The sequence below is a fragment of the Panthera tigris genome, chromosome A3, assembly GCF_018350195.1.
Source record: "Panthera tigris isolate Pti1 chromosome A3, P.tigris_Pti1_mat1.1, whole genome shotgun sequence".
In the NCBI taxonomy this organism is placed as follows: domain Eukaryota; kingdom Metazoa; phylum Chordata; class Mammalia; order Carnivora; family Felidae; genus Panthera; species Panthera tigris.
Window position 1 is genome coordinate 58,530,952 of NC_056662.1, and position 25,532 is coordinate 58,556,483.

The 25,532-nt window shown below is 43.2% G+C and overlaps 1 protein-coding gene across 3 annotated transcripts in view; it reads left to right on the forward strand.

The window, feature by feature from the left end:
- TBC1D8 (TBC1 domain family member 8) overlaps positions 1 to 25,532 on the forward strand; it is a 111,865-nt gene that overhangs the window by 39,757 nt on the left and 46,576 nt on the right. For all 3 annotated transcript variants that reach the window (XM_042981164.1, XM_042981165.1, XM_042981166.1), the window contains exons 2-4: positions 1,213 to 1,323; positions 19,713 to 19,831; positions 24,411 to 24,639. In XM_042981164.1, the coding sequence (XP_042837098.1) occupies positions 1,213 to 1,323; positions 19,713 to 19,831; positions 24,411 to 24,639 (459 nt within the window). The remainder of the gene's footprint in view (positions 1 to 1,212; positions 1,324 to 19,712; positions 19,832 to 24,410; positions 24,640 to 25,532) is intronic.

Consider the following 25,532-nt stretch of genomic DNA (forward strand, 5'->3'; position numbering starts at 1 on the left):
TTCTGGGAGCAAGCACCCCCACAGCAGTAAGTGTACTTGGCTCCCAGACCTTGGCTTTTAAATACCATTCTTCACTAAAGGAACCAGGGCTTCTTGGAGAAATGGCTGATGCCAGGGCTAGAGCAGGAAGAATAAAGGGTGAACTTGGATTATTTGCCAGAAAGTAGAATAATGGGGACACGTCCAAAGGACACAGAAGCCAGCTTGAAGGGGTACCTACTGGCCAAGTCAGAGACAACGTGAACATCAAAATAATCGTCATACTAGATTGGATAAGGTAGGGAAACATGAAACCATACTGCTAGAAATAAACAAGTTAAATTTAAGGAGGAATGCAGTTTCAAAGAACTTCACAGAATACTTGTTAATTACAAAGGGAAAAAGGAGTAACTCTACAGTGCAGAACCCTGGCAAACGAGTAATGGGACAATACGAAATCGTCTGCCACCTGGTGTGTGGGTGTGTGTGTGTGTGTGTGTTTGCTGTTGATTCATGATGATATTCATTACAGCAGAGTGATAGACCTTTACTTTGTGTGCTTTATGGTCTGTGAAGGACTTCAATATTTTATTTGCTTCTCACGGTCCCCTTCTGGAGTGGGCAGGGATTATTTTTCTACCTTTGAGGATATGATATAATAACGGTAGTTTTTACAGCCAGGCAATAGTCTAAGAACTTTGAATGTTGCATACATTAATTCTCACAATTACCCTATAAGGTAGATATACTGTGATAATTCCCTTTTACAAATGAGACCAAGGCACAGAGAGGTTAAGTAACTTGCCCAGTGTCACACAGCTTAAAAGTTGGGAAACTGAGACTTGAGTCAGACATTCTGACTCCATATTTCCAGCTCTTATTTATAGAGTTGTGTTGCCTCTGTAATTGAGATGCTGAGGAAAGGAAACACTTAGCTAGGTTAGGTGACTTGTTCAGGGCCCCTTGTTCCCGTGGTTGTTGGATTCTGCAAATCTGTACTGAGTGCCTGTTAATGTCAGGCCCTATTCCAGATGCTGGGTGAGTGGTACTAGGCAGCCAGAGCCCTGGGCCTCCTGGAGCTCAGGCTCTTGTGAGGTGAGTTGAAGAACTGGACGTGAGCCTGCTGCCTTCTGGTGTCAAGTCTAGACACAAAGCGAACTGCCTTGTTTTGCAGGGAGTGGGCAGCTGGTCGGTCTCTGTGCTCAGTGGTGCACTTTCTTTTTTCTTTTGAAGGTCGCCTGGTAGGTGCTCTGGATGCAGTGCTGGATTCCAATGCACGGGTCGCTCCATTTCGAATTCTGCTTCAAGTGCCTGGGTCCCAGGTTTATTCTCCCATAGCATGTGGTGAGTTACTGAGTGGATCAGACGTTTACTGGGCCATAGCCACTGGTGAGTTTTGTTCCAGTTGGAACATTCCAAACCTTAAGGTCTAAGCATGCTGACTATCTGCATGTTGGTGAAGCTTGAAGGTAACTCCTTTTAGAAACTCATCTGCTTTTATGAGTTCTTTTTTTTTTTTTCTTTTCTTTTCTTTTTTTTCACCCATCAAAAACACATAAAGGCTACAAGCTTGGGCACCTTAGCTTGGGCATGCCAGGCTTTTGCGTGGTGTGCTGTTCCAGGGTGCTGTATATTGTTGAGTATGAATGGAACCCTTTTTTCCTGAATCTTGTTTCTGACATAACGAATGCCTTCCTGGGCAAGTGCACCTATCGTAATGGTACAAGGCATGGGGGTGGGGGGGCCACTGAGGGCTGTGTCTGACTTAGGGTAGTCTTCACCCCCTTGTTCCATGTTTGTGCCGCATTACTGGACTGCTGCGCCCCACGGGAATTTTGCAATCCCCCCCCCTCCCCCCGTCCTCTTCTTCTGGGATTTCAGTCCTCCTGCACCGTCTAATGCTCTACTTGCCTCTCCAGCACCTCTGGGGCTGGGAATCAATCATTACATCTGAGAAGCCCCTTCTATTAAAAAACTAAAGCAAGATGTGTCTTTTTAACCACATGAGTCATAAATGTTCACCTTCTAGAAATTAAATTGGTAAGAGAGAAAGAAAAGGAAATCTTCTGTACCCCTTTATCAAAGTGCTGGTCTCTCTTCTGAGTACATGTGCTAATACACACAGAAGCTTCTAGTTTGGGTTTCGAATGGTAAACACGATGCATGTTCAGTATAATCCATTAACCTTTGACAAGTTCAAAGAAGAAAATGTCTCTCGCCTCACATCCTAGCCACCCAAAGCAACCTCTGGCCACACTGGGTTCACCTCATTGAGACCACTTTATACTGTATTTAGGACAGGTACAACAATAGTTTTGAAGATGGTCAGAAGTACCTTTGTAAAAATGCAATCTATCTGACAATGCTGTTTTATAATAAAAGTGTTATGTTTTTACTTGATTTCAATAAACAAGAAGCTGAAGTAAAACCAGAGAAACTTCAAAAATGTTTCCTTAACGTGAGAGCTTATTTTCTAAAAGGTTCATCTAAGACTAAGGGAAGAGATTTGTGAAAGTATCACAGGGTTAGGATTGTGGCTTTTTAAAGCAGTGTTGCAACTCTGACCATGTGTGTTGACTCCCCAGCCTGGAAGACAAGGATGCCAGCCTTCATATGCTCCAGCCTTCATATGCTCCCCCCTTTCTCTCCAGCCTTTCATTTAAAAACGTGTTACTATTAACTTGACGTTGTAATTTTCATTCTGTCTGCCACCATGCTGTCCTCCGTTCTTTGGCTTTGTCCTGTATTTAAATTGATCTAATGCTTTTACTCAGGTAGGGCTTTCCTAATATCGAATCTTTAATTTTGGCTCATCTCTTGATTGACTAGATTACAGTTTTCTTACCTCAGTTATGTCTCACATTTGTAAGTATCTGTCCCTTGGCTTTGGACTTGAATGATAATTCGGCTGGGTATGATAGTCTCCAGCCATCTAGAGTATAGTGGCCATTGCTCCAGAGTCTTCCTATATTTAAAGAGGCAATGGGAGAAATCTTAGGGTGGCCTTTTTTTCCCCTCTCCTTTTTGTCCCCTTGTGGGCGATGTGCTTTTTTGCACCTGTAACTGTCTAACCCTTGAAGTTAAGTAGTTTAGTAACTTCCTTGGTTACTGCTTTGAGCACATTGTCAGGAACTTGATGTGCTCTTTTAGTATGTAGATTGAGGGGCACCTGGCTCAGGTGGTTAAGTGTTCAACTTGGCTCAGTTCGTGAGTTTGAGCCCTGTGTTGGGCTCTGTGCTGACAGCTCAGAGCCTAGAGCCTGCTTCAGATTCTGTGTCTCTGTCTCTCTTTTCCCCTACCCTGCTCAAGCTCTTTCTCTCAAAAATAAAAATAAAAACATTAAAAAAATATGTAGATTGAGGGGCGCCTGGGTGGCTCAGTCGGTTAAGCATCTGACTTCAGCTCAGGTCATGATATCACGGTCTGTGAGTTCGAACCCCGCTCTGTGCTGACGGCTCTGTGCTGACAGCTCAGAGTCTGCAGCTTGCTTCAGATTCTGTGTCTCCCTCTCTTTGCCTCTCCCCAACTCATGCTCTCTCTCAAAACTAAATTAAAAATTTGAAAAAAAATTTAAAAAATATGTAGATTGATTTCTTTAATCACTTCAGGAAATTTTCTTCTTTATATGTATTTTTAAAAATGTATTTTATGTTCCATTTATTGGAATCCCTGCCTCAAAGATCCTTTATGTTGGAAAGCTATTGTCTACTTTTCATTCCTGTTTTTCTTGATTTGTCTTTTCAACTTGTATCCTCTGTGCTGTTCATAATCCTTTCCAACAAGTTCATAATTCTGTTTTCAGCCCTGGATCCCACACTTTGCTTAACTTCCTCCTCCTCTTGCTGTGTTTTTATTTATTTTTTATTTTTTTAGTGTTTATTTTTGAGAGAGAGAGAGAGAGAGAGAGAGAGAGCGAGCGAGCATGAATGGGGGAGGAGCAGAGAGAGAGGAAGACATAGAATCCAAAGCAGGCTCCAGGCTCTGAGCTGTCCACATACAGCCCGACACAGGGCTCTAACCCACAAACTGTGAGATCATGACCTGAGCCGAAGTCGGACACTTAGCTGACTAAGCCACCCAGGCGCCCCTTGCTATGTTGTTTTGATCATGATTTTCTTAGGTGTCTGCTCGCCCTTTCATGTGTAATTTCATCATCTCATCTTCATGCTCTTGTTTTACTGAAGTCATGTTCTTAACTGTCTTGGACTATGAAGCATTTGTGAGAATTTCCCTTTCTTCTTTGAGGGTTCCGTGTTTTTTTTTTTTTTCCTAGGGCACAGTCTCTGTCTTTTGAACACTTTCTGTTCATCTGTTGATGCTCTTTTGCTGTCAGATGTTGGCTTGGTTGCTGTGCTGTTCCTCTGCATCCCTGGACATGCTCATGCTTGGACATGGTTAGCTAAGATTGACACTGTTATTTGTACCAATGTTGTATGACTTTCTGACTGGTATTTAGGGGACAGAGCAGAGAGGACAGGTGTGCTGCTGGGCAGGATGTGGGATGTGAGGCCGCAGGATCCTCTGACTTTCTCCAGTTTCTTTTTGGTCTCTCTCCTCTCACTCTGCCCCAAGCCAAAGAGTTGGTCTTGCTCTGGATTTAGAGCTGTTTATGGGAACCTCTGGAGTTTGTCTCCTCACTAGGCTGGCTTCTGGGGAGTCTGTGGAGCAGGGACCCTGCTTAGATCCTGCATCTCTGTAGCCTGGGAGGTCTACAGTAGCCATCTGGGGCTCCCGGAGCACTTTCAGACCACAGTGAGTAGATGGTGGCACAGCACTCAGCCTTATGGCTGTGGCCTAATTTACTCATCCAGTCCTTTATTAGATACTTAATTGATTCTGATGTTTCAGCATTTTCAAAACTTAAATGAACATCCATACACTTAAATATTTCAGGATGCTTCTTCATCCTCAAAGTCCATTCACGTGAAATGTTGGGTGACTGTCACGTACCAGACATGTGCTTGGTGTCAGGGTTCCTTGGTGAGTGTGTGAGGGAAGTTTTCCTCCACCTGGAGTTACAGGGCCCTGGGGGATACAAAGAGCAACCTGGAAGTGGCAGGTCCAGCAGGCCCGAGGATTAGGAAGGTGAGAGGTGGCAAGGCCCTTGACGAGCACATAGTAAGGAAGTTCTGTGTCAGGGGCATGTACTTTCTAAGGCCATCTGTACATATATTTGCCAAGCTGCATGCTGTAAAGGTTGTAGCAGCTTACGCTTGCTTCCCCTACACCCCGTCTACCACTGGCAGTGTAGTTCCGAGCAGGTTGAATTCCTAGAACATTCTTTCTCTTGAGCCAGGATCTCAAGGATCTGCTTTTTTTAGTCTCCACTTGGCTGAGTATTTGCCTTGGACCTGACCCATGGCAGGTCTACAGATGCTTCATGTTCTTGTGCTGTATTGCCCACAGAAGGTCCCCTGTGTAAGCAGCGGTTCTTTCCAGTGCTGCTTTTCTTGGGTTAGGGAAGAGAGAACGGGGAGGGGCTTGGGCTTGTGGTATTGATTTAGATACTTAGGCCTCTTCTGGGAGTTATGTGGGCATCCTGCACTGTGATATTGACTCAACCATATTTAATATTTTATTGTGTCTTGAGCATTGAGAAAAGATCCCTGCCCAGGGTTTTAAGTCTCAGATAAAGCACAAACAAGAACTGTAGGAAGGGCCTGGGCGGCACCAGGACGTGGGCAGGGACAGGAAGAGTGGCCTGCAAGAACGATTTATATCTTCATTTGATTTCGGCTGTTTGCACGGCAGGATGGGGAGACATAGGAGAGCTTTTGAGAATAATTTTTTTCTTCTATTTGCTTTTAAGCAGGGGTAGAAGAGCTAGGTAGAGAATGCCATGGGTGAGCAATATTATTTGGCAGCAGATCTGTGGATGATTGTGGTTAAAAGAGATAAGCAATAAGTTGTTACTATTTTTTAACTGACATGCCATGAATTTCAAGGCTTTATGGACTTTACTGGCCTCGCTGGATAAAAGACACATGATGAGAGTGAGCACTTGTTTAGAAGAGGGTGAGGAGGACTATGCCCTGTCTTTCAGGTTGGAGCTCAGATGCCCCCTCCGAGAGACCCCACACACACCCCCTGCCAACCGCTCCCCCCACTCTGCCGGTGGAACCCCTCCAGCACTTACCTGTGCTGTCACTCAACTTTCTTTGTTGTCTACCTCTCTAATGAAAATAAAAGTTTTCTCAGAGTCCTGCTCACCACTAACCCTCCAGTGTCCAGGGTAGATAGAGCCTGGTATTAAGCAAATAGTAGGTGTGCAAATAAGCCAAAGCAGTCAAGTAGGGACTCCGGCTTTAGGGATGAGTAAGTAGTCGGTTACTCAGAAAAGGTGATGGGTTCAGCACGTCAGTGTCCTGTATGTGAGGAGTGAGAGAGGGGGCATGAGGTCACAAACAAGACTTCTCGGCCCTTTCTGAGAAGCCACAGCAGGGAAATTCTATGGCTGGGTGAGGGCCTGGGTCAGGAGCTCTGTAATGAGCCACCAGCACCATTGACAGTAGAAAAACTTGCGAAAGAGGGATCTTGCTTTCTTTAAAAACAGAAAGAAAGAAAGAGAAGGAAAGAAAGAAGAGAAGAAAGAAGGCATTTTTTTTTTTACTGTGGTAAAACATATATAACCTAAAATTTGCCATCGTCACCATTTTTAAGTGCACAGTTCAGTGGCATTAAGTACGTTCACATTGTTGTGCAACCATCTCCACTGTCCATTTCCAGAAATTCTTCATCTTCCCAAGCTGAAACTCTGTCCATTAAGCATGACCTCCCCATTCCTCTCTCCCTGCCAGCCCCCTCCCCAATACACTATACTTTCTGTCTCTGTGAGTTTGACTACTCTAGGTTCCTTATATAAGTGGAATCATACAGTATTTGTGTTTTTGTAACTGGTTTATTTCGCTTAGCATAGTGTCCTCAGGGTTCATCCATGTTGCAGCAGGTGTCAGAATTTCCTTTTTTTTTTTTTTTATGACCGAGTAACCTTCTATTGCATGTCTACTTTCCCTTTGATATTGGATATAATGATTGGTGCATGAGTAGAAAGCAAGGACGTGGTGTGGGGAACGAGGAGAGTCAATTCCCGGAGCCAATTCCCGGACCGGGTTGGGGCAGGAGGGAAGAGTAGGGGGAGGAGATGAGAGGTCTAGGGCTCCAGCCTGGGGTGGGCCAGCTTCTGACTGAATTGACACCTAAGCATGAAGAGCTCATGGGGACCCTGGAAGAGCAAGGAGACTTTGTTGGGGTTTCTCATCTGATGTCTCAGCCTGTGCTTTATCCTGCAGTTGAAAAGTCCAGGCCATGCCTGGCTGTGAGTTAGCGATTTATCATTTCGTGTTCCTGTTAGTAGGTGGCTCTCTGTGCTATTGCTGTGCCAAGTTTTCACCTTTCTAGTAAGGTCTAGGCCCATGGTTTTGAGGGAAAGGGAGAGCAGGAAAATGGGGGAAAGGTAAGTAGGTGGGCATGACGATGCCATGACACATCTTACACCAGTAGAGTACAGAGATTTTCAAGCAGACCAGGGCGAGGTGCCCACCTGGGTGGGCAGAGGCATACCTGCATCTTGAGAGGGAGTAAGTGGGTAGTTTGAAAAAACTTAGTTAATATTTTCAATTTGGAAAATGAAAAAAAAAATACAAGACTTTGAAATTTCCAAGTTCCATTAAAGGAAGCTGTGGTAGTGTTGCTAACAAAATATGTGGCATAGGTTTTTAAAAATTGAGAATCACAGCAGTTAGGCTTTCCAGCTTAAAAAATACTTTCCTTTCACACACTTTCCTTATTTGTTCCTTTTAACAACGTATAGGTATGTATAATTGCTGACTTTGGAGAGGGAGGAAGCAAGGCCTAAGTTGCTTAGTAAGTTGCCAGGGCCACATCTTGCATCGAGTGCCTCACTGGGTAGCTCAGGCACAGGTCCTTCTAGAACGTTCTCTTCAAGTGTTCATTCTGATGTTTCTTATCTCTGCCCTTGACCGTGGCTGGCGTTTTAGTTTCTTGTATTCTGCATCACTGTTTGCTTTGTCTTTGGAGAGAGAATTTTATTACAGGAGGAAATGTTCCAGGGTGGATCAGATTAGTGTCTTGGTTAACTTGGTGCCAGGGCAGCAAAGGAAGTGCCAGCCAGATCTTTTTTCAAGAACAGAACTCACTGTGCACTTCAAGGAAAAACTGGGAGGCAGCCCTGCAGGAGGAAAGTAAGAACTTTTTTTTGGGTGCGCACTCTGAGGTCACTCAATGTGAGTTGTCACATTTGTTTTTAGTTGCTTGGGATTTCCTTCAATAATACTAACTGGCGTTTTCCGTGTAGGATTTACACTCGGAAATGGCTGAGACATGCCATGGCTAATGCTTCTTTTCATTTGGGGAGTTTCTGTCACCAGGGTCCTACTGGTTTAAATAATTTTGCTTATGCTCAAATAATTAAACTCACTGAAGATGTTTGTCCATGAGGGATGTTGCTTATAATTATTTTTAAAAGCAAGAAAATCCTGAGTGTAACTTTTAGACTTAGTAAATTGAAGGTCAAAAGTCCTATTTAAAAAACCCATGCTTTTAACCTGGGTAGACACTTGCAGACCACACTGTCTTGCGTTCTCCAGGTAGCCATGGCCCCCTGCCTCTCTTGCAACAGGCCCTGTTTCTCCCACTTGAAATAATTCTTCCCCATGAAGTCTGTCCTTACCTAAGTCCTGATTTGTTGCTGGACGTAGTTCAGAATAGATATGACCTGCATTGAATCTTAGAGTTGTGAAGCTGGGAATCAGACTTCTCTCTGGCATCTCACAGATTGTCTGACATCGGCACAGAGCACAACCTGTTGGACAAAAGAAACCACCTGGAGGGGATCTTCGCAGACATCTGGTTTCATCTCTTCCATTTTAGTAGATGTGAGGAGACTGACCGAGGCCGATGGGTTTCAAAATAAGATGACTTTGGTGAATGGCTTTTTATTAAATGATTCCTTAATGATCAAAAACAAAGGCAGAGCTTGGGAGCAGAAGCCTCCAGACTCCCTGGGGTGCCCAGAGCTCTGCCTCTCCCTCAGGTCTTGCTGGCCTGGGTGTGTTGTCTGATTGGGGTCACCCTGGTCTCCATGCCATCGAAGCTGTCTGCAACCCGAGGGCTCACTTGAGGGCTTGCTGTTGCCCTGGCTTCTTGGACTTACGCTGTGAACCTGATGTATCTGAGTGGCCTGGGCGTGGGAGTGATCCTGATTGAAAAAATAAGGAAATTCAGGGAGTGTGAAGTCCTCCACCCTGTTTTCTTGCTCTGTTTTCACTTCTGATTTTACAAAATACTCTTCCTCAGGTGTGGAGGTCAGTTTATCCAAGTTGATGACTTGTTTTTGTTAAAAAGAGATTTTAAAGTGTTTCTCATTGTGAGGATTTTCAAACATACCCCAGAGGAGTGAGGACATTATAATTACATCCTCCAGGCCCATGCGTGGGGATCAGAACACAGGTGCATTCGGGTCATGGTTTTCCCCACTTTGCTTTATTTCTTATTCTCTGCCTTCTCCTCACCCCTCTGATGTGTATTTTAAAGCAAATCCTAGAAATTGGTGTTTCACCTCTACATATTTTAGTAGAGATCTTTGAATCTATGGCCATTTTTTTGCCCCTACAGTGGCATCGTTAAACTCGTGGAGTTAACTGGGACTCTCTGATGTCATGTGTACTCTCCATCCCAAGGCTGCATGTCTGCTTAAAGAGTCTTTCATATAGGTCTGGATGGTTCTAATCCACATTCAAGAGGGACCACACACTTCACTGGGTGGTTGTGTCTCTTGTCTCCTTTAGTCGGGAAACCCTCCCCCACCCTGCTTTTTTCCCCCAAGTCATTGACTTGGTGAAGAAATTGGGTCAGTTTTTACATAGAATGTCGTGTATGCTACGCTTTTGTTTATAGGGCTCACCTCCTTGTATGTCCCCCAGACTGGGGGGTACTTGGAAACGTTCAGTTAAATTCAGGTTTAGTGTCTTTAAATTTTATTTATTATTATTATTTTATTTTATTTTTTAGAGAGAAAGTACGAGTGGGGGAGAGGGGCAGAGGGAGGGAGAGAGAGAATCTCAAGCAGGCTCCACACCCAGTTCAGAGCCAATGAGGGTCTCCATGTCACGACCATGAGATCACGACCTGAACTGAAATAGAGTTGGACTGATTAACCAACTGGGCCATCCAGATGCCCCCAACAGTTTTAAAAAAAAAGATACCTGATAGGTGGTTCCACATCTTTTATACCATGTCCTCTCAGCAGGCATGTATCCCCTGCATGTCCTACTCTTAGTGATGCTTAGACCAGCTAATGAGTTCAGGTGCCCCTTTTCATTGCCTTCTTCCCCTTCAACCTTTCATCTAGTGGTTTCACCTGTTGTAAACACCTGCCCAATTAACTTTTTCTCTACATGTCATAAAGTGGTGATTCCTACCCCCCTAACTCAATTTGTGCTTTCACAGCCCTGAGCTTCAGCTTGACTGTGTAGAAGAGCTTTAATTCCTTAACTGGGGTTACTTGGTCACCCTGAGATGTGGTACATTCAGAAAAGAGGGGAGGAGAATGCTGATGTTGGTGCTTTACTTGCCTATTAGCGTGAGGAGTGGGTGCCCCGGTGATCTGCAGTGGTGACAGTGAATTGTTTCAGGTTTTTCCTTCTTCCCACCCTCTCCCTTTTTAGTATCGTTTTAAAGTTTAAAGTGCTCCTCACTCCCAATATTTTATCATGAAAATTTTCAAAGTACAGGAAGTTGGGAGGATTGTACAGTGCACAGTAGACGCCAGGAGTTTTTATACATCCAGTGTGCATCTGTTAATTGTAGTCCTTTGTCATGCTCAGATTGTGCTTGTCAGGCTCATCTGCCTCTTGGAGCCCTTTCCTGTGGCTTCCGGCACGTGGTCCTGCTCCCAGTCACCTTTGAGTGCTTCTTTGTTTTCTGACCAGTGAGATGTTAAAGGTTCATCTTGTGCATTTTTATTCCTCTTGTGTGGATCCACCATTTTTCCAGTAGCCCTTGGTTCCTTTTAGTGGAGAACGGTATATAGGGGCCACAGTCTGGTGTAGGGTCCTTCATTGTTACTGGGTTGCCACTGCTTCTAAGGCTTTTCACATAAGCATGAGCTAAGAAGTGTGTGTTATGAAAAAGCAACATAAATCGTGAGTTCATATTTAAAAAAAAATTTTAGGTTTATTTATTTTATAAGAGAGAAAGAGTGTGAGCAGGGAAGGGGCTGAGGGAGAAAGGGGGAGAGGGAGAATCCCAAACAGGCTCTACACTGTCATTGCAGACCCTGATGTGGGGTTCGAACCTACAAACTTGTGAGATCATGACCTGAGCCAAAATCAAGAGTTGGATCTTAACCAGCTGAGCCACTCAGGCACCCCAATTATGAGTCCATATTAATTTTCTAATTCAACTGTAAAACTGCATAGTTATAACTTAGCTTTGATTTTATATTTTTCTCTTATACATTGAAAATCTTGATTTCTAACAATACATAATTTTCTGACTATCTCACATCTACATCCACATACATATTATTTCTAAATAATACCAATATTAACAATAAGAGTGCCGAATGAAATTTAAGGTTTTGCAGCTCTGTTTGGCCTTAGAATATATTTAATTATGGATGTATAGTCAACATTGTTTAAAATACCTATTTTCTCTGTGTAATCATTTCAATAACCTGATAAGTCTATCCATTTACTTAAATTAGGGATTACTTTTTTCCTTTATTGGTTTAACCTTAAAAAAAAAAAAAAGGAAAACTCTTTTATGATTCCTTAATCAAACCTATAAAATCTGTAAACAAGATATGTGTAAAGGAGCCAGGCTTTCACTGCTGTCCCCTCCCTGCCTCCTTCCCTCTGCTATTAGGAAACCTGTCTTTTTCTGACTTAGGTTTCTACTGTTTTGTTTTACAAATATACGATACATTCTCCCACCCTGTTTTTACAAAGGTCACACATACTATGTTCTGTCCCTTGCCCTTGTTCACTTAGGGACATATCCTGGAAATCATTCTATATCAGAGAGCAGAGATTATCTTCTCCTTTGTTTTGTCTTTCATTTTGTAGGAGTACCATAGTTTATTCAGCCTGTTCCCTAATGAAGGCCATTTGTGGTGTTTTCATCCCTGGCCATGGCAACGTCTCAGTGAGTAACCTGGCAAATAGTTTTGTACCTTTACTGCTGAATCATAGGGCTAGATCACCCTTTCAATCTCGCAATCCCATCTCTAGTAAATGAATATGAAGCTTTGTTTAGATATTACTAAATTCCCCTCCCTCCCTTAGATTTGTGCATTGGAAAACATTACCATCAGCAATGGATGAAAGTACCTGCTTTCCCAGATTTCGTCATTGGATCTCTTGTCAAACCTCTGGCTTTCTGTCAGGCTCATAGGTGTTTCTGCATATTTCTCATTTGCTGTCCTTTTATTATGAGGACGTTGAGTGTTTTTCACGTTTAGGGCTGTTTTCAGAAACTCCTTGTTCTTATCCTCTGCTTTTTTCTTCCCCTTAATTTTTAGGCATTGTCTCTGTATTAGGAATATTAGTCCTTTATCTGGGAAATGAAATTACAAAAATCTTTTTCCAGTTTGTCACATCCTTTAGTGGCTTTGCATTTGATGTGTTTTACCTCCTAGAGGTTTTTTTAATGTAGTGGGATTTAGAATGCCTTTCTTTTATACTTTATGATTTTGAGGCATGGTTAGGAAGGTTTTATTATTCCCAAGTTATACACGAATTCACTAATTTTTTTCAAGTACTTGTAAATTAACTTTTTTTTTAAATTAATACTTTTAAAGCTGTTCTTCTATGTCTTCTGGCTTGCATTGTTTCTGACAAATCTATTGTCATTCTTTGTTGCTCTATAATTATTGTCTTTTTTTCTTCTTTATCACTGGCTTTCAGCAGTTGCAATAGATATGCATTTATGTGATTTTCTGGATGCTTTTTCTGCTTCGGGTTTGTTGAGATACTTGGATCTGTGTGTTTATAGTGTTCATCAAATTGGAAAAGAATTTTAGCTGTTTTTTCCAATATATACATATTTTTCTGTTCTCTGGCCTCTGTTCTCCCCCCCCCCCCCCCCTTCCCCCTGGGACTCCAATTAGTAGACTGCTTGCTGCTGTTCCACAGCTCACTGATGCTCTGTTATTTCTCTTGTTAATCCCTTTCCTTCTGCTTTTCATTTTAGTTTTTAATCACTATGTCCTCGTTCCCTACTCTTTTTTTTTTTTTCCTGTAATGTGTAGTTTACTTTTAATCCCATTCGTGTATTTCTGATTTTAGACACTGTTTTTCCATCCCTAAAAGTTTGATTTGGTTCTTTCTCTATATCTTTCATGTGGTCTCTCACCATCCTCATGCTTTCCTCTGCTTTTTGAATATTTGGAGTATATTTATAATGGCTGTTTCTGTCCTTGTCTACAGATTATTTTATCTATGTCCTTTCTGGTTCCATTTCTATTGATTTTTTTTTTCCTTTGGTTAATGATCAAATTTTCTTACTCCTTTGCTTCTAATTCTGAGAAGTGTTTCTAATGGCACTAATACAAGGACATTTTAATGACGGTTTCAGTTGCAAATTAAAAATATTTTACTTTCAGTGTCAGGAAGGTTGGTCTTTTCACTTATTGCAAATACTTTTAGGGACTTAATATGAAGGCAGAAAAGGTCAAGGAAATTACGTAAAAGTATTTAAAACTTATTTTCTTAAGCAACATAGATGTGTATGTGTGAAAATACTGTCAGTCATGATGACGTGATGTTGATATTGGGCTTTCACAGGTTTCTGTAAAGATGCTGCTTCAGGCGTGGATTAGATGTTAGAATATCCACTTGAAGAATGTGAGGTTTCTGAAAATTAAAGGCTTTGGTTCAACCCTCTCCCCTGCTCATTTGTGATTTTTACTCAAATGCTGTTTTTGAGTTACTCTGTATACGATGTGTTACATGAAATTGAGAAATGGTAGTGTTGCTTTTAATTAGCCCCTTTATGGTCCATATGGCTTTTAGTCCAGGCATTTGATGGTAGACATTTAGTGTTTGGACAATAGAGAAATGTACTATTTCAAAGGAACAGATCTGAGCTATGCACATGGAATGCCCATTCATTGTAAATTAGGATTTCGATGGCTACGAAAGACCCTTAATTCATTTGGGTAGTTATTAAGCAGAGAGAAACAGTTGCTTTTTAAAACTGAAGCTTGGGTCATGTTATTTATGGCTGTGTTCGTGCAGAAGCTGTAGGTATAGACAATGAGATGCTTGTTTTATTTCCTGAAAACCTCCCTGGAGAAAACCTAGGCGAATAAATACTGTGTGTGAGTTTGAAAGTGACTCAGCTCTTGGGAACTGCCCACCCAGCTCCCCAGGCTCCCATCTCCACTGTGTGTTACGATAGAGTGAGGCCTTAGGAGCCCGGAGACGTGGCCTTGAGCTTGGCTCTTCTCTGCCCTGAGTTTTCTTACCCAGAAAATAATACCACCTACCTTGTGCTATTTTTATTAAGATAAACAATGTCAAGTGTATGACATATATACAAAATGCCTGGGAACATGCTAAGAATTCAGAAAATGTCCTGTGTCTACCACCTACGGCTGTTCTGCCTTAGAGTTGGTAATTTATAAATCATCATGGTTGTTTGATCTATGCCTAATTGGGGCTTCTAATCCTGGATTTTAGTTTTGCATCAGCATTTATAAATCTGATTTGAGTTCTTGTGTGGGTAATGTTTACGATCCTCTGAACTTTAATTTTCTTGGGAAATAGAAGTCTTATTTTGTCTTAATAAAACAGGGTATAATTTTGCCATTTGGACTTCTGTTAAAATCCACAGTATTCCTATAAAGTGTGGTTTTAAACAGCTATATTGGCCTCCTAGGGCTGCCACAGACTGGGTGGCTTAAACACCAATATTTATTGGTTCTCAGTGCTGGAGGCTGGAGGTCCATGATCCAGGAGCTGGCGGGATTGGTTGTTCCTGAAGCCCTTCCCCTTGGCTTGCAGATGGCTGCCTTCTCCCTATATCCTCACATGGTCATTCCTGGTGTCTCTTTCTCTTTTTTTTTTTTTTAAAGTGGACTTTTTTTTTTTTAAGTTTGTTTATTTACTTGGCAGGGGGAGGGGCAGAGGGCGGAGATAAGGAATCCCAAAGCAGGCTCCATGCTGACAGCGGGGCTGACAATGCTGGGCTCAAACTCACGAAACCATGAGATCATGACCTGAACTGAAATCAAGAGTTGGACGTTTAACCAACTGAGCCGCCCAGGGCGGCCTTTCTCAAAAGGGCACTGAGTTCTCTCCAACCCAGGCGCCACCCTTATGACCTCATTTAACCTTAATGACCTCCTTCAAGTCCCTGTCTGCAAATATGGTCATTTTAGGGGGTTAGGGCTTCAGCATATGCATTTGTCTGGGGCAAGGGATACACTTCAATCCAGAACAACTCTCCTCCGTCTTGGTTTTGGAAGACCTGTAGCAGAAGCAGTGGGAATATTGCTATGTTGTTCATTTGTAGACTTTTTATCATTCTGCCTCTTCAGTGGTGACACTTTCTCATGTTCTTATTTTTCTCTTTGCATTTCCTGCCACTCGTATGTCTGTGATGTGGTGGCTTTCCAACTTTTTTTTTTTTTTTTTTTTTAATGTTTACTTATCCTTGAGGGGGCAGAGGAGCAGAGAGAGAGGGGGACAGAGGTTCCAAAGCGGGCTCTGCACTGACAGCAGAGAGCCTGATGCCGGGCTCAAACTCACAAACCGTGAAATCGTGACCTGAGCCGAAGTCGGATGCTTATTAGACTGAGCCACCTAGGTGCCCCTCCAACATTTTTTGAGCATGACTCACAGACAGAAAAATATTTATGTATGTGTACTTACCTCTAACAAATACTTTACAATCAGTGGTTGCCCTTATAAAGTGACACGTATTCTCTTTTTCATTTTTTCAAAAGCTATTTTCTGTTGGGTTACTTTGTGTAATTTGGGAAGACTGGCTACAGCATCGATTCAGAACTTTGGTGTGTGAGCTCTGTTAGTGACTTTCCTTTTTAGTCCTTTGGGGCCGAAGACATGCAGTTGGTTTGCACTGATTTATAGTATTTTGGAAGCCTATCATAAGACTTCCCTGCAGAGGAAATTATAGTTTGGAAAATTTCCCTGCCATTTGGCAACTTTTGTAGGAAATGGAAGACAGTAGGGTGGAAAAGTTTCATCATATTGATTGTCTTGGCCAGGAGAGACATACAGCTATATCTTCTATTCAACAACAGGGCAGATTGTAATGAAATCTAACTGTGGCTCAGTGACAGATTTTTGTATTTTTATGTGCCTATTTTCTCTCTCAAGGTGTAGGCTTGGTTTTATTTTAGAATTATCTTTCCCTGTCATAAGCTTCTCCCCGTAGGTAGAAGACTCTTTTAAAGAATAGAGGCGTACATTTTTGATGACTTTGTCTCAGTTCTTAATTCCATGTGCTACACTGTTGGGGCTTGATTATAGTTTTATTCATGGTGTCTGCGGTTATCAGTTGAGGACAACCTCCTTGTTTAGCTGTTAACAATTAACTGTGCTGGACCTGTGAGCTTAATGGGATAAATGAAAACCTGTTTCATGTCATCCAGGAAGGAAGATGCATTCAGGAAATTGGAAAGACTCTTAAGTATAAACACAAAATGGTTTTTTGTTTTTGTTTTTGTTTTTTTTTTTAAGTGTCAGGCCAGAGGAAGTAATGGACCTAAAGATTATGTAAATGTTACTTTGAAATTGATGGGTTGCTTGGGTGGCTCAGTCAGTTAAGCATCCAACTTCTGCTCAGGTCATGATCTCGTGGTTTGTGGGTTCAAGCCCCGTGTCGGGCTCTGTGCTGACAGCTCAGAGCCTGGAGCCTGCTTTGGATTCTGTGTCTCCCTCTCTCTCTGCCCCTCCCCACTCGCACTTTGTCTCTCTCGCTCTCTCTCTCAAAAATAAACAAACATTAAAAAAATTAAAAAAAAAAAAGAAATTGAAATGTAGCTTGTTAGGGGAGGGCCCCAGAGTACTTCAGGGTTGTAGAGAATGAGTTCATACCCTGCTCTTGCCTTTCATTCTGTATATTTGACCTCGGAGAGGTGCTTGAGCCACCATTTCCTCATTCAGTCTTCATTACACAGCAGTGACCTAGTCCCTGGAACAGAAAGGTCGCAAAGGTGAGTCTTCTCCTTTCTCTTGTTCTTCCTCATTCCGCCAAGGTCTGTCTTCCTTCCTTCCTTCCTTCCTTCCCTCCTTCCTTCCTTCCTTCCAAGAAAGAAGTTCTCATACTCAAAAGATTGGTGACCAATAAAGATAATTTTTCCCATTTATTCTTTGCTTTTATTAAAAATACCCTGACCAGGGCGCCTGGGTGGCTCAGTCAGTCAAGCATCCAACTCTTGATTTCAGCTAAGGTCATGAGTTCGAGCCCCACATCAGGCTCTGTGCTGACAGTGCAGAGCCTGCTTGGGATTCTCTCTGACTCTCTTTCTCTCTGTCCCTCCCCTGCGCGCGCGCGCGCGCTCTCTCTCAATCTCTCTCTCAAAAATAAATAAGCTTTAAAGAAAAAATATTCTGACCAGTTGGTTTTATTATAATAGATAATAAAGGACAAAGACCTAGAAAGAGTAAACCTTAAAGAGAAGGGCAGAGGCCCAGGCATCCCCAAGGCACCTGTGCAAGTTTATTGGCTTCAGTGAAGACCGAAGGACTCAATGGTGTGATGTACTGTCTGCCAGCTAGGAAGACACCATTGCTGACCCACAGATTTAGGAGATGTTTTTTGTGACTAACACCTACACGGTTGCTATTGGAGGACGCTAAATGACAGATATTGAAGCCAAAGGTGGGCAAAACTGACGTCTGCCTGAAGTGCCTCAGTACTGAATGTGAGGAACCACACAGACAGTGTGGGGCCGGAGTTCAGCTAGACAACATTTAGAAGCTTCACGAGAGTCATGCTGTGAAACGTGGAACCGCTTGGTTTGATTTTGTTTTAAAAGGATCTTTCCCCCTTGTAAGAGGAATGGAGAGCCTGAGGGGCCAGGGGTTCCCGCCACAAGGGCCCCCTGGATGGGAGGGGGATGGAGAGTCAGAGGATCCTGACCATGCCTGCCCAGAGCTGGCTCTCCTAAACCCCACCTTAAAGAGCAAGACTGGGGGGTGGGGGGGCGCTGACGGAAGGCTGGGCAGATCACTGGTTGGTGTGCCCTGGATGATGTCTCCCTCCCCCATGTTCATACATTGAAGCCTCAGCCGCCAATGTGATAGTATTTGGAGGTTGGACCTCAGGAGCTAATTAGGTTTAGAGAAGGTCCGCAGGGTGGGGCCCCCATGATGGGATTCCTTATAGGAAGAGGAAGAGAGACCAGAGCGCTCTTTTCCTTATGAAGAATTCTCTTCGATTGCTCTGATGACTCCTTCCCAAGGAGACATCCTAACACAGATGTTCTTGATACTCACTGACCCCAAGTGCACAAGTCTGGAGTGAGTTCTCTGGCATTCTATGCCTGAGGTTTTCCTAAGATCCCTACGTGCATCTATAACTCTACAGCGAGGAAGGCTGCAAACAGCATTCACAAAGTTTGGTGTCAACAAAATGCCTATCTGGCTTTTGTGAAGTGGCATGTGGCTCTTTTGACCACTGTGCCTCACACATCGGCAAGCTTATTCTGCGCTGGTGTTTGGTAGCCCTTAACCTTTGAAGTTAGAGTATCTCGTGCTTCCCATTTGGGAAATCTGATCCTCTTAGCTGGGCGTTGTATCTGTTTCCGTTCTACACACACCTGATGCACATGTGCCTTTTCTTGTCCAGGACCATGCTTGCTTCAAGTCAGGGGACTTATTGGAGCACGTGCTGTGTGCCAGGTCCTTCACTAGGAGCTGTCATGGTCACCGTATCAAGGTGCTCGTTGTCTAATGGAGAGTACTAAGAGGCTCCTTGAGAGGAAATACTAAAATAACTAAGCTTTTTGGTAACAGTGTTGCCTAATGCTTCAGTAATGGAGTGTTGTTTTTTTTTTTAATTGACTTTGAAAGAAATTAACTTGCTATATAGGACTTAACTTTCTGTGTTTTTTAGCATGCATTATACAACCTCTTTTTATGAATGTTCTTAATGGATATGGTTGTGAATGATACGAAGTATAGATGGGTAAACCTGGAGATTTCCTAGGTTGTTGCTGTATTTAATGGTGCCTGTTGCAAGTGGCGACACCCTTGGGCAACCTGCAGTGCTTTCTCAAGAGGCTCTTTCCTCTGTGAACCTGGGCTGAGGTCCCTCTTGAGGGATCCCTGTTCACACAAGGTAAATAAACCATGTGAGACTGTTCAGAATTGGCCTGCTTCCTGGGGCTTGTTTCCCCCAGAATGGCTGCGTAATTATAAATGTTTCCATCCCTTGAGTGGATGTGGTAGGAAGTCCATGCATCAGTGAGGCTGGCAGGAATGTCCGCATAGCAATCCCAAGAGTGACCTGATTGGTCACCTGGCTCATCCATGTGGCAGTGGACAGGTGTTTGCAAATCCCAGTGCTGTGGTGAGGGAGACCGTGTCTCCGAAGGAGGGGGCCTTCCAAGTCTGCTGTGGCCCAGGATGTGAGAAACCGAGGTGTTTTAATAACAAACACAGCATTCATAATATTTGGCAAATGAGTTCATGTGCTAGGAGTTACTTTTAACCTTAGCATCTTTCTCTGTTCTAATCCAGGTGCAACATTAGAGGAAATAAACCAGCACTGGGACTGGCTGGAGCAAAATCTCCTCCATACTTTGTCGGTCTTTGATAATAAAGATGACATTGCCAGCTTTGTCAAAGGGAAGGTAAAGGTAGGTCCTTTGATTGAAATGCTTCTCCTCATTTCCCCGTCTTTCTTACAAACTTCCATATAATGTTTTGGCCATTGTAGCGTTTTTGACCAGGTTTGAAGTTTTCTCCACTGTAACTGAACATCTTAGCTTTTAATACACAGTCAAAGGAGTTAGACTTGTCACCTGTCAAACTTTGCAGACAGTTGGGCAAAATACACCTGAAATTTAAAGATCCACACATCATTCTCAGGCCTAAGTTTTTGTTAACCTTTACAAAAAGTGAAAGGTCCTCTTTTGTCTCAGGAAAAAAAAATGCTATGATTTATGTATTTGCAGAGCAAAAAATATTATTTGACTCCTTTTTTTTTAATGTTTATTGTTGAGAGAGAGATAGAGTGTGAGCAGGAGAGGGGTGGAGAGAGAGGAGACACAGAATCTGAAGCAGGCTCCAGGCTCTGAGCTGTCAGCAGAGAGCCTGATGTGGGGCTCGAACCCTCAAACCAAGAGATCGTGACCTGAGCTGAAGTCGGATACTTAATTGACTGAGCCACCCAGATTCCCCTGTTATTTGACTCCTTAAATTAGCTGTTCCCTCCTTTTTGCAGTTGTGACAGCTTGTCACTGTATTTTGTTGGACCTGGCACTTTCCTCTTCCTCAAAGTGGCTGTTTGTTTTTGAAATATGTTAATTAAATGGAATTAAAACCAATTATATTTTGAGAAGCAAGAGAGGAATATTTTGGGAGGTATCTGTTAATATCTCCTGTAAGTTATATTTTCTATAACTGTCATTGCAATAACATGATTGGTAACCAATGTTTTTTAAAAGATTTTTTTTTAACGTTTATTTATTTTTGAGACAGAGAGAGACAGAGCATGAACGGGGGAGGGTCAGAGAGAGAGGGAGACACAGAATCTGAAACAGGCTCCAGGCTCTGAGCCGTCAGCACAGAGCCCGACGCGGGGCTCGAACTCACGGACCGCGAGATCATGACTTGAGCCGAAGTCGGCCGCTTAACCGACCGAGCCACCCAGGCGCCCCGGTAACCAATGTTTTAAAAGCCCTATCACGTAGGGGTGCCTGAGTGGCTTAGTGGGTTGTCTAACTTTGGCTTAGATCATGATCTCACGGTTCATGAGTTCGAGCCCCACATCAGGCTCTGTGCTGACAGCTCAGAGCCTGGAGCCTGCTTCAGTTTCTGTGTCTCCCTCTCTCCCTGCCCCTCCCCTCCTCCACTCACACTCTGTCTCTCTCTCAAAAATAAACATTAAAAAAACATAAATAAAAGCCCTCTCAGGCAGGGAGAGACTGTTTCTCATTCTGAGGTTATCTCTTATTAAACATTTTAACATGTTAGCCTGTAATAGTTTTCCTCCTTGAGGGTAAAATATCCCAGACCATTGATTTTGTTTTGTTTTGTTTTGTTTTGTTTTGTTTTGTTTTCTCTTCAAAAGTTTGTCTTTTTAACACCCTGAGTGCTTCAGCTTTTCGTAAAGGGCATCAAAGTGAATTCTTGATTTTAAAGGGACAAAAACAGAAGTATTCTTTTCCTCTGGGCATCAGGAACACTTGTGGGGCCAGGTGGAAACCAAAGGTCTCCTGAATCCAGGCAGGTATCCTCTTAGTGTCACCTTTGGCCTGTGCAGTTGGCAGGTGGACCCAGGCTGTGGTGGGGACATACCTAGCCCATGGGTTACCATCTTTGCTTGGTTCAGCTGACTAGCTTGGTTCCCTGGGTCAGCTCACACTGGGGCTTAGCTACAGAAATGCCCATTTCATGGTAATTTTTTACACTTATCTCCCTTCTCCTTAGTCTAACGTAGCTTGTGGTGGTTCTTTGATTTAGGGTTTCTCCTTTTAATTTGGAGGAAGGAAATTTCATTTCTGCTACAGTGGCTTTAGGAAATCTTCTGTAGAGGAGGAAGCAACCTTCCCTCTACTGTCCTAGGTTCTCCTCCCATGGCCTGGAGATTAAACCGACAAAAGTCAAATTAATGAGAAAACCAGTTTATCAACACGTGCAGTATGCATGCACAGGGGGAAACTCAGTGATGAGTAACTCAAAAGGGTAGTTAGAATGTAGGGCTTATACAGCATCTTAACAAAGAGCCATATGTTTGTAGAGAAGTGACAGGACAAAGAAGAATTTGGCTTCCAGGGGTGGCACACTGTGGGAAGGTAAATTAAATGTGTAGGGGGAAATGAAAGGAAGAGAAGGGCTATTTTTGTGAGGTTTGTTACCCTCTCAGCACTGGTCAGAGTCTAGAGTTACCCTCCTCTTCCTGGCACAGGAGAGGGAGATACCTTCACAAATGGGAATTGATATCCTTGTTTTAGACAAATAGTGGAGGAGGGCAGAGAGCCTTTTTGGTGTCTGCTGTTTCTCAGTTGTTTTCAGAATAATTCTTATGCCAAAGAGGTGTATTTTGGGATGGTGTAGTCTGATCCCCTGCACATCAAAGCTAAAAGGCCTTAAAAAAGCAAAAACCAAACCAAAACAAAAACAGTCCAAGGGAGGCTGCTGGTCTGGATCAGGGGCTGGGGATGGAGGGGTTCTTGTGGTCTGAGATGGGGTTATACCTTTGGGGCCACCACATGTAGTGGTGGTTCTCCATTTCCTCTGGGAAGATCCAAAGGAATTAGAAACTGAGGCTTTCCCACTCCTATCCTGAACAGTTGGCTACTCTCTGAAGCTTTAAAGAAATCCCTGTGGTTTGAGCTGTGCTGGTTACCAGACACTGCAATAATCCACAGAAGTCAGGAGTCTGTACAGCCACCATTGTGGCTGCCTCTGGAGCCAGTGGATCCATGACTCTTTGCTGTAGAGCCTTCCTAAAATCCCCTTCATACCTCACAGTCCAGAGCTTTATATATTAGATACACTTTAAAAAAATGTTTATTTATTTTGAGAGTGGGGGCAGAGACAATGGGAGAGTGGGACAATCCCAAGCATTCTCCACACTGTCAGCACTGAGCCTGATGTAGGGCTCGATCCCACAAACCAGGAGATCATGACCTGAGCTGAAATCAAGAATCAGATGCTCAACCAACTGAGCCACCCAGGTGCCCCTATATTACGTATGCTTCTTTTTTTTAATTTTTTTTTTTTTTAAGTTTATTGATTTTGAGAGAGGGACAGAGAGAGCAAGTGAGTGGGGAAGGGACAGAGAGAGAGAATCCTAAGCAGGCTCCACACTGCCAGCATGGAGCCCAACGTGGGGCTCAAATTCCTCAACAGCAAGATCATGACCTGATCCAAAATGAAGAGTTGGATGATTAACTGACTGAGCCACCCAGGTGCCCCATTCATATGCCTTTAAAATTATTCATACTTCTTATAACTTTTCTATTTTATAATGTCTGGTTAAATAAAATTTGGGAAAGAAGAAAAACATAATGAAATGAAAAGCACTTGAAATTTTATCAACCTTCAGATTCATTTTAAAAATAATTCTTACTTTAATAGAAACTCACAGGTTTTCTAAATAATTTTCTAAAATCTCTTATAAAGTCTAGGGTATGGTAGCTTTGCCCCAAAAGTGGCTTTGTCTTAAGGGACCTAGCCTTTCATGAAATACAAGAATGTGGGGAATCAGAATTCTGATCTTGTCAGCGAGTTGTCACCCCTTAGGAACAGGCCACAAGCTTATGTTAGACACTTCCATAGCCTTACCCCAGACTTAGAAAGGATCCTTGCTGTTACTTGTTGTTGGCAAAGCTGTTGTACATTTAGATGTTTTCTTTTCTGTCTTGCCTCTTCGTGCACCTGAGTGCTTTGGAGGTGTTTACAACCTTGGCCAACATAACTCCTTTTCTACCTTAGAAGACTGTAGAATATTTAGTGGTAGTGAAAGGTGTCAGATGTCACACAGATAGGCACTTGTTGGCTTTGTACTAAAATTTTTGAATCTAAGGAGGAAGACATTCATTAGCTTTTTTTTTTAATGTTTAGTTTTGAGAGAGAGAGAGACAGAGACAGAGTGTGAGCAGGGAAGGGGCAGAGAGAGAGGGAGACACAGCATCTGAAGCAGGCTCCAGGCTCTGAGCTGTCAGCACAGAGCCCGATGTGGGGCTCGAACTCACACGCTGTGAGATCATGACCTGAACTGAAGTCAGATGCTTAACTGACTGAGCCACCCAGGCGCCCCGACATTCATTAGCCTTTTAAAAACAACTAACTTATAACTCAAACTTGGGTGGTTCGTTAAAGTTGATGCACTGGGTTCATGCTGGAGCCAATAATTTGATCATCCTGTTCCTGTAGGTAGAACAGGGAGGTATAAAATAGTAATTTGTTAGAAAACTCAGGCTTAGAAGTCAGTGATTTGTCCAAAGCCTCAGGGCTGGTAAGTGGCCAAGTGAGAGACTTGTTCTTGGGTTTTCTACCTCCCAGCTCATTCCCCTCCCCCCACCCCCTTGAGTGTGGCCATGTTTCTGGGTGGTGGACAGTGTGATGAACTTCTCTCCTCCACCCTGCATGTCTGTTGTTGAGCAGTGCAGACTCCTTAGGTGCCTGTGCTCAGCTGTCCCTGCTTCTGCCTGTCCCTCCCCTCGTCCCTTACACTAACGAGGGGACCTGTATCTTTCTGTGTGGCAGGCTCTGATTGCTGAGGAGACAAGTAGCAGGCTTGCTGAGCAGGAAGAAGAGCCGGAGAAGTTCCGAGAGGCCTTGGTAAAGTTCGAAGCCAGGTTCAACTTCCCGGAGGCGGAGAAGCTGGTCACCTATTACTCCTGCTGCTGCTGGAAGGGCAGGGTTCCCCGCCAAGGCTGGCTGTACCTCAGCATCAACCACCTCTGCTTCTACTCCTTCTTCCTGGGCAAGGAACGTAAGTGAGGCGTTTGGAGCGATTTGGGCGTTCACAGATGAAGTTGACCCTCGGGATGCTTGTGCTGTCCTGAGACAAGATGAAGAGTTAGAGAACAGAAGATTTAAATGAGTAGTTGAGATGATAATAAGTGATACTTGATTAACTTCCAAATGACTTGTGCAGACAATTATATTGATATATACTGCTACCCTTAAGGGGCTTTGATTTTGTGAGAATTCATTTTTTCTATTGCCTTAAACATTTCTGTGTAGCTCACTTCATATAGCTCCTGCAGGTTTTTTACTTTATCTTATTCTGAAAACACGTTGTTAAAACTGATGGCCCCAGTACTTCTAAAGGAGTGGAACATGTTATTTCTTAAGGTGAACGGGGGCCGGTGGGGGGGCAGGGTTGGGGAGCATGTAAAAAATTCCCAGCCTGGGGTGGCTCAGTTGGTTAAGCCTCTGACTTTGGCTCAGGTCATGATCTCATGGTTTGTGAGTTCAAGCCCCACATTGGACTCTGTGCTGACAGCTCAGAGCCTGGAGCTACTTTGGATTCTGTGTCTTCCTCTCTCTCTGCCCCTCACCCACTAGCACTTTGTCTCTTTCTCTCAAAAATAAATAAAAACATTTTAAAAAAAATTAAAAATTCCCAGCCCTGAAGGTTATGACTGCTCCCGGAAGAGTAACTAGCAAGATATACAGTTGTTCCTTGGAACCAGAAGGAATTCTTCACCTGGGTCCACTTGAGATTCAGGTAGTAATTAACTTTTCGCACATTTATCCACTGACCATTGCCATGCTAGATGATGGAATTCCCAGGTAAGAAAAGAAAAGCCACAAGTGTCAATTGTATATTGAATTTTAAAAAAGTCATTCCCACTGAAACTTCTTTTGGAACCAAATACT